The sequence below is a fragment of the Anomaloglossus baeobatrachus genome, chromosome 5 (genome assembly GCF_048569485.1).
Source record: "Anomaloglossus baeobatrachus isolate aAnoBae1 chromosome 5, aAnoBae1.hap1, whole genome shotgun sequence".
Classification (NCBI taxonomy): domain Eukaryota; kingdom Metazoa; phylum Chordata; class Amphibia; order Anura; family Aromobatidae; genus Anomaloglossus; species Anomaloglossus baeobatrachus.
In genome coordinates, this window is record NC_134357.1 from 59,567,060 (window position 1) to 59,583,572 (window position 16,513).

At 42.3% G+C, this 16,513-nt stretch overlaps 1 protein-coding gene across 2 annotated transcripts in view; it reads left to right on the forward strand.

Annotated features, from left to right (window-relative positions):
- The window catches only part of ADGRA1 (adhesion G protein-coupled receptor A1), a 1,087,584-nt gene that overhangs the window by 185,466 nt on the left and 885,605 nt on the right, over nt 1-16,513 (forward strand). For both annotated transcript variants that reach the window (XM_075348547.1, XM_075348548.1), the window contains exon 3: nt 8,612-8,683. In XM_075348547.1, coding sequence (XP_075204662.1) covers nt 8,612-8,683 — 72 coding nt within the window. The remainder of the gene's footprint in view (nt 1-8,611; nt 8,684-16,513) is intronic.

Genomic DNA, 16,513 nt, shown 5'->3' on the forward strand with positions numbered 1-16,513 from the left:
GGATCGCTGGCGTCGGTCAAGTGGATTGGAGTGCGTGGCATGGAATGGAGCAGGGTCGTGCCGGAGTTCGAATATTATTACTGGATGGTCAGACCTCCGAACGTGTTAGTGTTGCACGTGGGGGGGAATGACCTGGGTTCGCGGGCATCCCGCGATCTGATCAGGGACACTAAGATGGACCTTTTTGCGTTTATGGACACGGTATCCGGGCTTGATAGTGGTGTGGTCGGATATTGTGGCCAGATTATGGTGGAGGGGGGCCCGGTCGGTGGAAAAGCTTAACCGCGCCCGGGCTCAAGTGAACAGGGTGGTTGCGCGTTTTGTGCGGAAAAATGGCGGTGTTGTGGTGAGGCACGTGGACCTGGAGTCGCCGAAGTGGCAGTTTAGGAGGAGTGATGGGGTTCACCTTAATGATATTGGTTCCGATTTATGGGCCCTGGGTTTGCCTGATGGCGTGGAGCAAGCCTTGGGTGTGTGGCGGGTCCAGGCCACGTAAGGTGTCACGTGTCCTGTCCTGTGGCGGGGGTAGGTCTGGTCCAGAAGCGGTTGTAAGGGATTGGTAGCTGGACCGAGAGGCACTGTCTGGGTATGGTGTCTCCGGGTTCCGGTAAATTGCAGGCACGGGGTTCTGCAAAGTTTGGGGGGTATTAATCCGTGGGGTGATTAATACCTCATCTCTGGGTCGGAGTGTTGCGGCCAGGGATATTGGCGTAGGAATTGGTTTCTGGATCGGGCCTACATAAGGTTTTCATGTTTTGTTTATTATGTGTTACCTATTATTGTGTGTTTGGGGTCGCCCGTTGGACGGCGCCCCCTTGTGTTAGTATGTTAATAATAGGTAATAAAGGCTGCTGTGGCCAATTTGTTTAACCAAGTCATATGCAGTCGGTGTGTTATTTTAGGTTAAGTTGGGTATACTAACCATCACGACCGGAGAATCCTTCCTCAGTGGTCAAGAAAGCCATGGACCCCATAGGGGGGAGGGGCGACATGACCAGAGGAAAGGAAGGGAGTGAGGGGGTTAATAAAGTTGAAATAGGGCATTATGGGAGGATATAGGGGATTGGTGGAGAAAGGGTCCCTATAGGGGAGGGGGGGGAAGTATATAAGTAATGGGGAGGGGTCTTACCTCCCCTTTTGACTCCGGACGGCGACAGATTCCCGCCCACCCTCCCTTTGTGGTTTGTGAAGGCGTTTTGTTTTTAGCTATGTTCAAAAAAAAAAAAAAAAAGGGAAAGGTAATATTAAAAAAAAACAAACAAAAAAACAAAAAAAAAAACCAATGTTGAAAGGGATGTATGTTAGTCGCAGCAGCGGGGGTAGGTCTGGTCCAGAAGCGGTTGTAAGGGATTGGTAGCTGGACCGAGAGGCACTGTCTGGGTATGGTGTCTCCGGGTTCCGGTAAATTGCAGGCACGGGGTTCTGCAAAGTTTGGGGGGTATTAATCCGTGGGGTGATTAATACCTCATCTCTGGGTCGGAGTGTTGCGGCCAGGGATATTGGCGTAGGAATTGGTTTCTGGATCGGGCCTACATAAGGTTTTCATGTTTTGTTTATTATGTGTTACCTATTATTGTGTGTTTGGGGTCGCCCGTTGGACGGCGCCCCCTTGTGTTAGTATGTTAATAATAGGTAATAAAGGCTGCTGTGGCCAATTTGTTTAACCAAGTCATATGCAGTCGGTGTGTTATTTTAGGTTAAGTTGGGTATACTAACCATCACGACCGGAGAATCCTTCCTCAGTGGTCAAGAGTATGTTCCATTGACTTACATTGCGCCTGCTACTCGTAACGAATATGCGAGTAGCGGACAGTACTCACTAACAGCATAGCGAGTACGAATAGTCAAATACTCGCTCAACACTATTAAATAAATAAATAATTATCAACTTGTGTTGATATGTTGGAAAAGGCTTGTGAAGAAGTCACTGAAGATCGCGCATAAAATTCTCTGGCCACAATTAGCCAGTTGTAGAATAAATACATTTTTTGATAACAGCAATAGTTCCTGGAACAGCAAATTACGATAAAACTCTTAAATATCCTGCCCGCTAGTTTTCTTGTTTCTTGTTTGCAGGTAATGATCTTAACCTCAGCATTTGTGATATTAGCAGCGTCTTAAAGGTCTTTTATAGCTACGACCCTTCTTGGGTTTATAATATTGACTGTCTTATGAAGAGTACCTAGCTGTAAGATGTTTATGAGTTTTATAAGGAGGAACAGTCCCTTTTATATCACCACCATCGCTGCATTCTCTTCCATTTGACATGACGGTCTTCGTACAAAATGTAGGTCACGCAAAGGGCAGCACCGGCCTCTCGTCTTCTGGCACCTGTAGAGAAAGCAAAAAGCAACAGATATAGAGGCGGCTGACCAGACGTATCTACCGGCTGGAAAATAGTCTAATAAATACTTTGCACTGATCCCTTCTCTGCAGAACATCAATTTGGTTTCCCTTGCACAGCGAGACGTTCCCTGTACCTTACCCGCTAATCCTCTAATGATACCTCATTGCTTTACTGCAGCAAGTACCCAAACAGATGACATTTCAGATCTCCGCACAGAATTTTAACTAGTCCCTCAGCCACATGACCCCATAGTTCAATGTTTTACAATTCGCTGTCTGCATCCCAAGCAAGAGATGATTTAATGTTCACGTTCTTAAATCGAGGTTTTACAATTGCCACTAAAGGTTTCTGTGAACCGAGCAGGAATTTATTAATGAGCTTTACTAATTCCAAAAGGATTAGCTGCAGTCTGTAAAGGGCCCATACGATCGAAGGAGTCTGCGTGTTATATGCAGAGGAGTTATTCTTCTGGAAATATATAGAACCATGTAAAAGTTTTATACAGGTGGACAAACATGCATAGTAAGTAAGGCTACGTTCACATGTCCGGTGTCACGATTCACCTTTGGATCTGCTCTTTGCAGAGCCATTGGGTTTTGTCTATTGGTCAGTTGTTTGTATTCCTCGGGCCCTTGCATATGGGTGGGGCATGTTTCGTGCCCCGTTACGGTAATCGCCTTGCTTTATCTGTGGGCTGTTTTCACCTGAACTTCGCCAGTTATAGTTTGTTCTTCTGGATCCTGTGAGTTCGTTCTGATCCTCATCTCGCTACCCCGACTTTTCTCCCTGTCCACCGCTCCGTCCGTCTTGTCTATGCTCCCTGACTCCCTGACCCTCCTCTTGTCTGGTTCCCTCAGCCCCACTTCCCCCCTTTTGTACTGACGTTGCCCTTTGGCTTCTGACCTCAGCTTGTTCTCTGACTACGGTTCTGCTCCCTATCTGTACCTGACGTTACCTCCCGGCTTCCGACCTTAGGCTACCGCGTGACTTTGGCTCCTCTTCCTCCTTGCACTGATGTGACCTCCTGACTCTGACTCTCGGCTTGTACGACCATTCTGCTACCTCTCCATCTAGATACTGGTGACATCTAGTGGGCCGATGCCGCATTACACCTAGGAGCTCTCAGACTCTCCTGTGTACCTGAACCCCCTGGAGGTAGCATTACATACGGTAAGTCCTCCATTAGAAGGATCCCTTGGGAAACTGATCCATTTCTTTTTTAACAAGGGAGTCTATGAATAACGGATTGCTATATTATTTTTTTCTTAACAGATCCATTACAAATGGACGATAAATACCAATCCATTAATGGATACATTCTCCATAGACTCCACATGTTAAAAATGGTTCCGGCAGACATCAGTTATCATCGGACAAAAAAGTTGTGTTTGCACAACTTTTCTGCAAACGGATTTCTAATGGATCAGTGGTAACGGATGACTACAGGACATGAGAACGTTGACTAAGAATGCTTTTAAAAGTATAAGTTTTAATAATTTACTTGTTATCAATTAATAAAATGTGAAGTGAATGAACAAAAGAGAAATCTAGATTAAATCGATATTTGGTGTGACCTCCCTTTGCCTTTAACACGTTTTCTAGGTAGTTGTACACAGGTTTTGAAGGAATGTGATAGAGATTTTGTTCCAAACATCTTGGAGAACCAACCCCAGATTTTCTGGAAATATTATATTTTACAAATTCTTCTGTTTCTTCATGTGATTCCTAGACAGACTCGATGGTGATGATGATGAGATCATCAATTGGGTCATTGTCCTGTTGCAGAGTAAATTTGCTGCCAATCAGACGCCTCCCTGATGGTGTTACATGATGCAAAGGAATTACGAACTTCGCACCAAACTCATAGTGAGTTAACTAGTCTGTGGCCAGCAATAAACAGTGCAACACGAAGGCTATAGAAGGTACACGGTGCAAAAATCTGAATAAAGGGGTATTCCCATCTCCAAAATCCTAGCCCAATATGTAGTAAGCATAATAATAATATTAGCAAATATCTGCAATTAAAAATGTAATATAGTTCTCCTGATATAGCCATGTCTTTTACCTCATGTGCAGGGCATTGCAGCCAGGTAACCATGGTTATGACCACAAGTAGCTAACTAACTAATTGTTACTATAAGAGTGGACAAATCCATGGACACTTAAGCTGCAATGCCCTGCACATGAGGTAAGAGACATGGCTATATCAGGAGAGCTATACTACATTTCTAATTAGAGGTATTTGCTAATATTAATATTATTATTATTATTATTATTACACCTAATAGATATTGGGATAGGATCTTGTCGATGGGAATACCCCTTTAAACCCAATTATTTTGGCCAAGATTATATTAATTAAAAAAAAATATTGTCCCCAAAGGTAGAGAATCCCTTTGGATTACATCCTCTAATTCCAGACTACATTCCTTTTGAACAATATGGTAAATTTAAAAAAAAAAAAGTACTTACCGTATCTGAATTACTTTGTGCCTTTACCAAGCTGCTAAAGGCCTCTGCTACACTGATTAATTGGAAGAAGCAGTCCTCCTAAGTCAACATATTTCTTTGGACTGCAGCTGTAGCTAAATATTTGAAATCAATTGGTAGCGCTACAAAAAGTCAGTATTGTCCAGACTTAAAGAGGTTGTCCACTACTAGGACAACCCCTTCTCCTTCCCCATGTGTGCCCCCATAAAAATAACAAGGCCTATACTTAAATCCGGTGCTAACATGGCTACAACAATGTTGGAACACGCGTTCTTAGGGCCTATGTAACATTGTTATAACACGCGACCGCCAAGACCAATCAGCGCCGGCTTCCTTTTCCCCGTCTTCGTATGGTTAAGCAGTTAACAGGAAGTGAGATTGTTAAAGACTTCAACCGGGCGTGATATAGACAGTCGTGACCAAATATTTCGAGACTTGATACAAGTTTTGGTTTTCGCACAGTTGTTGTTCACTGTTTTTAGATATTTCAGCATTTCATAACTTTTTAAACTGTTATTGAGAAGAACGTCAAGTTTATGTAAAGGCTCAGTATTTCCAGGGTTGACTTATTTTTCAAGACTCCTTCCCTTTTCCCTTTCGGCTGGAAATCAGCTCCTGGGTCAATTTCTGACTGATGACAACTCATTCTTGTCTAACCAGTGTTTGGAGTTTCTCACAATTTCGGTGTTGTCTGTCCACCAACTTTTTTGAGGAGTGACCGCATGTTCTCAATGGGATTAAAATCTAGGGAGTTTCCAGGCCATGGACCCAACTCAATGTTTTGTTTACCGAGTCACTTAGTTCTAACATTTGCCCTATGACCTGGTCTCCATCATGCTGGAAAACCAATAGTTCATCACCAAGTTGCTCCTAGATGGTTGGGAGAAGTTGCTATTGTGGGAAGTCTACATCCCATTCTTTATTGATGGCAGTGTTCTTGGGCAAAATTATGAATAGATTTGCAAAAAGGACAATGATTAGTGTGCAGAGGACTGGGGTAGAGTTAGTTTCTCTGAAGAAGCCCCATTCAGACTGTTTGAGACATCTGGAAAAATGATTGTCCGGTGATGAAAGAAGAAAAAGTAAAAAGTGAGCTCTGCTATAAATCCTGTGTCTGCAAGGAGCAAAGGATTCTGTGACCCGTCATGAATGGGGGGGGGGGTTTCATCCAATGTGGGGGGGCTCACTTACAACTCTTCTTGAATTATACCTTTCTTACTTGTGTGAACGAAATTCCATTCTATGCCATTGGAACTCAAAATTAGGAACATTTGTATTACAAGGGCTTGGGAAATCATGGCAGCACACATGCTTTGTGGTGTCCTGATGGTTTCTGCTTTAATACATCATGTGACCAGTTTATATAGTATCCCAAACAAAGAAATAACTTCTCCGAACTATGCACCAATAATAGCCACAGAGATGTGTGTAGAAATGTGAAACTTCCCAGTGAAATACACTCTTTCTATGCCATTGGAACTCCAAATTAAGAAGATTTGTTTTACAAGGGCTTGGGAAATCATTGCAGCACACATGCCTTGTTGTATGCTGAAGGTTTCTTCTTTATTTCATCATGTGACCAGTTTGTATAGTATCCCAAACAAAGAAATAACTCCTCTGAACTATTCACAAATAAGAGCCGCAGGGGTGTGTAGAAATGTCAAACTTCCCCACCCATCAGTGTTAGCTGAGCCTTATGACATTATTCAATTATAAGACAAGATGGTTTCTATAAGAAATGTATTGTATTCTCTCACACCTGAGTTCTATAGAAAAAAAAAAATAATGTTGAAAATGTCAACACCTAATGACTTTGCCTAAGAGGGCTTTAATGATGGTCATTTATTTTTTTTTTAGTTTTTTTGACTTTCAACATTTCAGGAACGCAAACTTTTTTTTCATTAATGTGGCTCCATTAAGCCTTGTTTTTTGCGGGATTAATTGGATTTTTTTTTGCATTTGTTTGTTTGTACATAAGATTTACGGTGTACAGTTTACATACTGGGATTTTTTTTGCGATGGGAATATAGAAAATAGCGATTTCTTGACATTGTCATTTAATATTACCCCAAATAAGTCACAAAAAAATAGACATGGACGATCATGTAGTGGTGCAAATGAAATGAAGCTGCACTTAGTGAGTTTTTATGAATATATATTTGCTGAAATTCTCACCCTAGCCGCAGAATCTCTAATATTGTTCATTTATGCCTGCGACAACCAGTTTTCTTGGGACCAATCAGTAGGGACAAGGTGTTTTATAATAACCTGCCGCCTGGGTCCATCTGTCACAGGTAGTTGTATTCTGCCAACATATCTTTCAGCAATTATAAGAAAAATGATGAATCCCAAAATAGATTTAACGTTAAATTTCACAATACAAACTGTATATATTATAAATTAGATCTCTTAGACCCTATGATGTTGGTGTACTTACTATGAAAATCCATGTCAAAATATCTGTATAGTCATGATATGAACATAAGCATTTTATGAGTCCAACTAAAGAGTGACAGACCTCATGATTTCAGGTTATCCTGTCTCCACCCACCCAGCAGTATGATATTTCAGCAGCAGCAGCAGGGAGGAGGGACACTGAGGAGCTGTCAATTAGGCTAGGTTGGCAAAAATTGAATGTAAACCTTCCCAAAGAAATATACAGGCATTTTGACCTATCCGTCCAAAGTAAGTACACCAGCAGCAGGGAGGAGGGACACTGAGGAGCTGTCAATTAGGCTATGTGGGCAAAAAATGAGTGTAAACTTTCCCAAAGAATTAAACAGCCATTTTGACCTATACTTCCAAAGTAAGTACACCAGCAGCAGGGAGGAGGGACACTGGGGAGCTGTCAATTAGGCTATGTGGGCAAAATTGAGTGTAAACTTTTCCAAAGAATTATATAGTCATTTTGACATATCCTTCCAAAGTAATGACACCAGCAGCAGGGAGGAGGGACACTGAGGAGCTGTCAATTAGGCTAGGTTGGCGAAAATTGAGCGTAAACCTTCCCAAAGAAATATACAGCCATTTTAACCTATTCTTCCAAAGTAAGTACACCAGCAGCAGGGAGGAAGGACACTGAGGAGCTGTCAATTAGGTTATGTGGGCAAAAATGGAGTGTAAACTTTCCCAAAGAATTAAACAGCCATTTCGACCTATACTTCCAAAGTCAGTACATCAGCAGCAGGGAGGAGGGACACTGAGGAGCTGTCAATTAGGTTAGGTGTGCAAAGCCTGGGTGTAAAATTTCCCAAAGAATTATATAGCCATTTTGACCTATCCTTCCGAAGTAAGTACACCAGTCTCATCAGATTTTTTTTTTATTATTATTTTTATTATATTTAATTGCCCAATAGGAATATTTCACGTTGTACCATTATATGGAAGATTTACTACTGTAAGTATGCAGCTCCCTTTTATGAGACTATATAGTATCATAGTAAAGTATTATTGCCACTGTAATCAAAGCGTGCATATAATAATAAACTCTCCAGTTTATAAAGTTGTACTTTCATGTACTGCTCTTGAGGACTTGGTTTAGAGCAACAGTCGTATACAATGGATGTGCCACGGTGTTTAGGTACAGGCGATGCTGAAGTTCGGAGAGGGACATGATCACACCGGCATTGACTACGATTCATCATTGTTATTTATATTGCTTTTCATATTGAACAGCAATCTTGAAGTTAATGTGAATTGATGCCAGCGTTGCCGTTCCTTCCACAATAGCCCATACGCCGATAATTAATTGCTTTGTGTATATTCTATCTCCAGAGATCTGCGGAATAACCTGATTAGCACCATCGAGCCGGGGGCCTTTTATGGACTTTCTGAACTGAGGCGTCTGTAAGTATTAATTCTGTTTGAATTACTTCGCAAATTGTGTTCACATCGACATTCTTACCACAGGGAACGGCAATATGTCACCAAGCAATAACAGCAGATCAGCTCCTGGCGCAGGGCGGAAAGTCTTATAGGGTTTTTTTAAGATATTTGTGGATGTACTACAATGATTGCTTCACCATGGAAGACGTTCAACCGTTTATGTAAATAATGACTCCATCCCTACTGGAAATTCAACTATGACATTAACACGCAACAGAAAAGTGCGGAGAATGGAATAAAACCTTCATGTCTATGGATTTATAACAGACTTTACTAAAAAAATGTTCAAACGACTATATCTGCCGCACAGTGGTTGGCTCTAAACTCACCAAGTGTCATGGCGGCTGTTCACATTGCAGAGTCTGGCACTCCTCATTCACTATGCTCTGGTATCAACCAGCTGTGTTCTCATTAGTGATCCAGGTTGCATGAGTTAATTTCTGCTAGCCTGCTAGTTACCTGTTGGATCACATGTTGTGGGAGACCTATCACATTCACTTCTCGCCTTTTTAAGATGGAGGAGCCTTTCTTCCCATGCCGACTATAGCTTTAGCTACATGGGTCCGCATGTTGTTGTATCCTACTCTTGGATCACATGTTGTGGGAGAGGAGAGGGATAGGTCACATAGGTCACATTCACTCCTAGTCTTTTTAAGCTGCAGGAGCCTGTCTTCCCATGCCGACTATAGCTTTAGCTACATGGGTCCGTGTGCTGTTGTATCCTAGTCCTGTTGGTAATTGTAGTGCTTTGTGCATGGAGTTGTTGTGGAGCAGTTTTATTATCTCATTGTGTCGTCCCTGTTCTTATTTTCCCATTTTCCCCCTTATCACTTCTTGTCTAATACATCTGTGTGAGCATGCTGCATGATCAAGTTTTGGTTTCCCCTGTTTGTCCTTATCTGTGGGTTCTACCATTCCTGCCTGGTTCCTTCCCTGTGGTGAGGGAGAGGGAGTATTACATTAGGGATGTAAAGGAGCAGGGCTAGGAAGGCGGCTCAGACATCATCACAATCAGACGTATCTATGGTATCAGGGACAGCTAGGGCCCCCCTAGCCTGTGGGCCAGTTTAGGAGCCCTGGTTCCCAGTTATCCCATCACACCCTATGATAATATTACTATTTCGCCATCAACACCATGAGGTTTTTTAGAGGTCGTCAACAACAACACGTTCTCTAGTAGACCACGCTTGTAATTTCCTGAAACATTTCCTAAAGTGTTTTTGAAGAGTTTTTCAAGCATTTATTTCAGCTTGTTGATTGAAAATGTTCCAAATTAGGAACTATCCAATCAATGTTTTAGCTGTTTTTCAAGCTTTTTTTGAATGGACCCATGCCAAAAGACTCTTCAAAATATTCTGTGGGTGTGCTCACACTGAGGTTTGTTTTTTTTTGCTGACTTTTCAAAGTAAAAATTCCAACTTTTCAATCAAGACTCATAGTTTTTTAACTCCTCTTATTTTTTTTTTTGTGAGTTTCTGCTCTGAAAATTCAGGATAAAAAAAAAATAGTCTTTTTGCTGAAATTTTGAAGTGGATACTCCAAGTTTTTTAAGAGTTTTGAGTTTCTGAATAGGATATTGGGAAGTTTCCACTCCAAAAATGCAGCAAAAAGACTCAGGATATATTATATGGTTGTGCGCTGTCCGAGTAAGGCCACGTGCACAGGTTGAGTTTTTGAAGAGTTTTTTTACCTCAGAATTTGTAAACCAAAACCAGGAGTGGGTGAAAAAATATAGAAGTGATGACGTGTTTGTATTATACTTTTCCTCTGATTGTTCCACTCCTGGTTTTGGCTACAAATATCGAGGTAAAAAACTCACCAAATACGTAACATGTCATCGTAGCCTAAGTCCCCCCATAGACATTAGACCATGTGTACACGTTGAGTATTTGGTGACTTTTTTTACCTCTGGATTTGTAGCCAAAACCAGGAGTGAAACAATAAGAGGAAAAGTATAATAGAAACACGGGCACCACTGTTGCATTTTTTACCCACTCCTGATTTTGGCTACAAATACTGAGGTAAAAACTCCTCAAATACTCATTGTGTGACTGTGGCCTAAATCCCTCATACACCTTAGGACACGTGCACACGTTGAGTATTTAATGAGTGTTTATTTCAGTATTTGTAAGCCAAAGCCAATAGAGGAGCAATCAAAGAAAACGTGTAATAGAAGCATGTGTACCACCTCTTTAATCCGCAGCCGGGGCAGGGTGTTCGGTAGTTCTCACCTTGATATGACGCAGTGCCTCCACCCGAATCTTGCTAGGAGCTCTAGGGGAATGCAGAAGGGTCTTTGTCTTCTGCTAGGGGTCGACTCGGGAAACCCCTGCCCACGCTTTGTACACACTCACAATAACTGAGGGTAGAAATCTTAGGTTTATTTTCAGGAGGATGAGAGCCAGAATTTGTAAGGGAAATAGCAAGTAACAGTGAACAACAGGTAATGTTATGCAGTATTCTACAGGGGTGCTTTGCAATAGACCTGAAGGTAGGTTTGGGGTAATGCTTCCTCTTTAACCTAAAACACACACTCTGCTGACTGATTACAATTTACGTACTAACAGCTGCAGCCTTGCAAATGACACAGTCCTAAATTGGGGCTTCATTTGCCGCAGATGTTGGCACAGTTGCCGCTAAGGTAATGAAGGCAGTATCCCCCCATGGGGTGGTCCTACACAAACTCCCAGTTAGTGCAATCAAAAGTCCTCTTTAGCATGGCCTTGTAATTTACTTCAGCACACTTCTCAGACTGTAGAACTACAAGTCCCAGGTACACTCCCTTATGAGTAACTTCAGTACACTTTCCCAGTAGTAAAACTACAAGTCCCAGCAATGACCTACTCACTTCTGTTTGCAGCAGGTCTGTTCTCTGAGACTATGCCACACTGGAGCTTCTGGATCCAATGGCTTGGAGAGGATGGGAATGTCAGACTAAATCCTTCTTCTGAGTGGGAAACTGTAACACCTGCCTGGATCAACAGACTCAGGTAGGATGTAATGGACAGACTAGAGGGAAGCCACTCACCAAGCAGGACCCCAGAACCCTGAAACCCTTTAACCCCTATACAGGGATTTGGAATTACACAGGGCTCTGGAGATCTCTACCCGTGGAAGGCTGCAGTCCGATGAGAGTAGTCGTCAGGCAGGGTCAAACCAGGAAAAGCAGAACAGGGACAGAATCGGCAGGCAAAGGTGTAAACAGAAAACATAGCAGTGGTCAGATCCGGGTCGGGCAGCGAGGTACAAAACAGCAGGCAGAAGGGTAGTCAACAACAAGCAAGTCAGCGCACAAGAATCACAAAACAAACAGCACATGAGCCAGAATCAGAACTATCTCTGGCAGAGGCCAGCAGACAGGAGGGGGAATAAGAAGGGTGTGGTGTCTTCCCATTAGCTGTAGCTGAATGATGGTACTTCAGCTGGGAGACACCCGCCACCTACAGTCAGCCAGCGGTACTGCAGATCCAAAGATAACCCAGCCCAGTGGATGATCGGAGCCTGCACCCACCGGTGCCGCCGGCATCGACTCCTCTCCCATCACCAGCACCATGCACAGCAGGAACACGGAGTCGCCTGGCAATCTAACAGAAACCCGGAGGACGGCAATTCCTACCAATAGTGCGTCCTGTAGCTTCAGAACTCAGTCTCTCATCACACAGAGTCGCAGATTCACCCCAGCAAGATGGATGAACTTCCTCACACCCCACAGTACAAACCCTGCGCCAATTCTTCTTCCCAATGTTCCACAAATCCGTCTGTCTCTTCAGCTGCTCCTCCTTCCCCAGATTTGAAAGGCACCTTGGGAATTGTAGTTTTCTGCAGTTCAACCAGAGAAGCAGCATCCATATAGGATGGAACTCTATAGCTAGCTCCCAAAGTAGCTGCTACACACGAGCACCACTTCTGCAAGTTTTACCCACTCCTGGTTTTGGCTTACAAATACTGAGGTAAAAAAACTCATCAAACTCAATGTGTGCATGTGGCCTAAAGACCCCATACACTTTAGGCTACATGCACTTGTTAAGTATATGGTGAGTTTTTTACCTCAGTAGCCAAAACCAGTAGTGGGTGATAAAGTAGAACTGGTGCCCCTGCAAAAACGAGGAGTGGGTAAAAAATACAGAAGTGGTGCCCGTGTTCCTATTACACTTTTCATCTGATTGTTCCACTTTTGGTTTTGACTACAAATACTGAAGTAAAAAACTCACCAAATACTGAACGTGAGCAAGAGGCCTATGAATCGAACATCATAGTGACCTATGTAATTTATTAGGACTGTTCAGATGACATTTTTGCATTTTCACACCAGTTTGAAGCAGCTCTGCTGAAAGCAGAAATCTATAACAACAGGAGCTGTGGAAATTAAGCGCAATAGGGTCTTACCCTTATAGGTACAGGGCACGGGTAGGGGGAGCAATATTACTCACCATATGTAGTTGTGACAGTCACAACTACTATATTCGCATGTAACAATGGATCCCGGCCGCGGCAACCCAAGCGGCTGATAACAGAGAGAGATTGTAGAAATCGGGTTTCTGAAGCCGCGCCAATGATCACAACCAGGACATCAGATTATGTGACTTTATTGCAGCATCGGTCTACGCGTTTCATGAGCTCTGCTCACTTCCTCAGGACCATATAAAAGACACCATCAATCACCAGATTGATGATGTCTTTTATATGGTCCTGAGGAAGTGAGCAGAGCTCATGAAACGCGTAGACCGATGCTGCAATAAAGTCACATAATCTGATGTCCTGGTTGTGATCATTGGCGCGGCTTCAGAAACCCGATTTCTACAATCTCTCTCTGTTGAAAGCAGAAATCTGCAACTATCTTCTCCAACCCCTTAAAGAAATTAAGAGTACCCCAGAAAATCAAAGACAATAGACCACAAAAGCCCTTGAATTGACCCCACTAGATGCCGCAGCCTAGAACATGATGTTAAACCTACAATATCTGCATCTCGAGTGCTATCCAAGTTTGTAAAATAAGAAAAAGCCTTTATCCAAACTAAAACTTGACGGAAAGAGTTTAATTGGATTTACTGGAGCTGAGTACTTCTGGCGCCACATCTATCATTTCATCAAGAGAGCAATCCGAGAATCAACGAGCATGACTGTATATTTGTAGAGATTATTGTATATCAGACGCTTACATGTGTTCAAGCTGTTTATATGTTTTCCAGCCATTAAACAGTAGACTGAACAGTCATTCAGGTTTAATTGTTCGGAGAGCACAGTTTGTTATCGCTTCTGAAATACTGTAGGCGAAATTGCCGAGATCTATAGGTTTTCCGATAGCTTCGTAAGCCAACACGTGTGCCGCTGTTACAAGTGGCAGGCATCTGGGATGCAAAGTACGCAGTCATTTCACATTAAAGTTGAATCGATTTATACAGTCGCTAAATAACTAGTCATTAAAACTTTTTGTTCCAGAATTTTGAAAAATGTTATAACCCATAGTCAACATCGAAGACTCAAAGACACTATTAACGAAAGAAGGTGGTGCTGATGACAATGTTTGTAAACTACTGTCTACCCTTATGTGCACGAAGTCAGCGGTGCGGTATCATGCTGGTCGGATACATATTACAGTAGCATAATTGTGGATAAGCCGATAAACCCTATCTATATGCTGCAGATATTAAAGTGAACCTGTCAGGTGCAATATGTACCCAGAACCACGAGCAGTTCTGGGTGTATATTGCTAATCCCTGCCTAACTGTCCCACCATCTAGTAGCGTAGATAAAGAGATCTTTAGAAAAAGTATTTCTAAAGATCCTTTATGATATGCTAATGAGCGCAGGGACTAGTCGCAAGGGCGTTATTTCATCTGACTAGTCCGCCCTCTTAGCACACCCACAGGGGCGTGCTAACATACTATTCAATGCCCATTGCCCAGCATCATCATCGTTGATGTGTGTACCTATGTCCATTGTCACCGCTTTTTAAAAATGGGACCAAATGATATTTACTGTCAGTTTTTATTTTTATTTTATATACAAGTGGATCTCAATAAATCATAATATCATCAAAAAGTTAATTTATTTCAGTAATTCAATACAAAAAGGGAAACGCATATATTATATAGAGTCATTACACACAAAGGGATCTATTTGAAGTGTTTATGTCTGTTCATTTTGATGATTATGGCTTACAGCCAATGAAAACCCAAAAATCTTTATCTTAGAAAATTAGAATAATTACCACAAAACACCTGCAAAGGCTTCCTAAGCATTTAAAATGGTCCCTTAGTCTGATTCAGTAGGTTACACAATCATGGGGAAGACTGCTGATTTAACAGATGTCCAGAAGGCAGTCATTGACACACTCCACAAAGAGGGTAAGCCACAAAAGGTCATTGCTAAAGAAGCTGGCTCTTCAGAGTGCTGTATCCAAGCATATTAATGGAAAGTTGAGTGGAAGAAACAAGTGTGGTAGAAAAAGGTGCACAAGCAACTGGGATAACCACAGCCTTAATAGGATTGTTAATAAAAGGCTGTCAGAGGGCCATTCTCCCATATCACACAATCAACAGAGCAAGAGATGGGTGAACAATCCAAAGATGCTTTATTCCATGCATAACAGAAGGTCCATAAAAAAATCCACCACACAGAGGGTAAAATAGTCCAAGAACACAGATACAATCCAGTAAGCAAAAAGTGTCCCGGTCTCTCTGGGGAACCTAAGCTTCTACTACAGAGGATAAATCTTTCTTGAATCTCTCTTCTTGTCAGACAGACTGAATAATCTCCCAAGTAAACAGAGAGGTTGGGTGGATTCCAAGACCCCCTCCCCCAAAACTTAGGGACAAAAGCCCAGCAGTGGGTGATTAAGCTGCAAACAGGAAAATGTACACACAAGGCAAGCAAAGGGTAACTGAGCTGAGCTAATTAACCTGCAGACAAGACAAGGACTACACAGAATGAATGGAGCAAGGCTCCTAAAATACAAACCTACACAAAATAAGCCACAATATCACACCATCACAAAAGTCATTAAAAAATTTGGGGGAGATTCATAAGAAGTGGACTGCTGGTGGAGTCAGTGCTTCAAGAACCACCACACATAAATATATCCAGGACATGGGTTACAAGTGTCACATTCCGTGTGTCAAGCCACTCATTACCAATAGACAACGCCAGAAGTGTCTTACCTGGACCAAGGAGAAAAAGACCTGGACTGTTGCTCAGTGTCCAAGGTGTTGTTTTCAGATGAAAGTAAATTTTCCATTTCATTTGGAAATCAAGGTCCTAGAGTCTGGAGGAAGAGTGGAGAGGCCATAATCCAAGCTGCTTGAGGTCTAGTGGGATTTTTGGGTTTTCATTGGCTTTAAGCCATAATCATCAACATTAACAGAAATGAACACTTGAATAATACCCTGGAGACAGGAAAAGATAGAAAGAGACAAATGCGGCGCCAATCTGATGTAGTGAGTTTTTTTATATACAGTATAAGGCTCTGTGCGCACTAGAAAAGTGATTTTTCTCAAGAAAATTTCTTGAGAAACTTCTGGGAGTTGAAGATTTCCGCACCTGCGGAAAAATCCGCGGGAAAAACGCATGCGGATTTGCCATGGATTTGCCGCGGATTTACCGCAGATTTACCGCAGGTTGGTCCCTGCGGTTTTGCAATAAATAATATAGATAATCGATAATGGCTAGAGTGAAAGATGGATAGATGAATAGATAGATAGATAGATAGATAGATGAGAAAGACCTATATAATGTCCCACCTCCCTGCATTTTCTAAGCTGGCACCCTTTAGTGACTTTCATGTGGCATTAA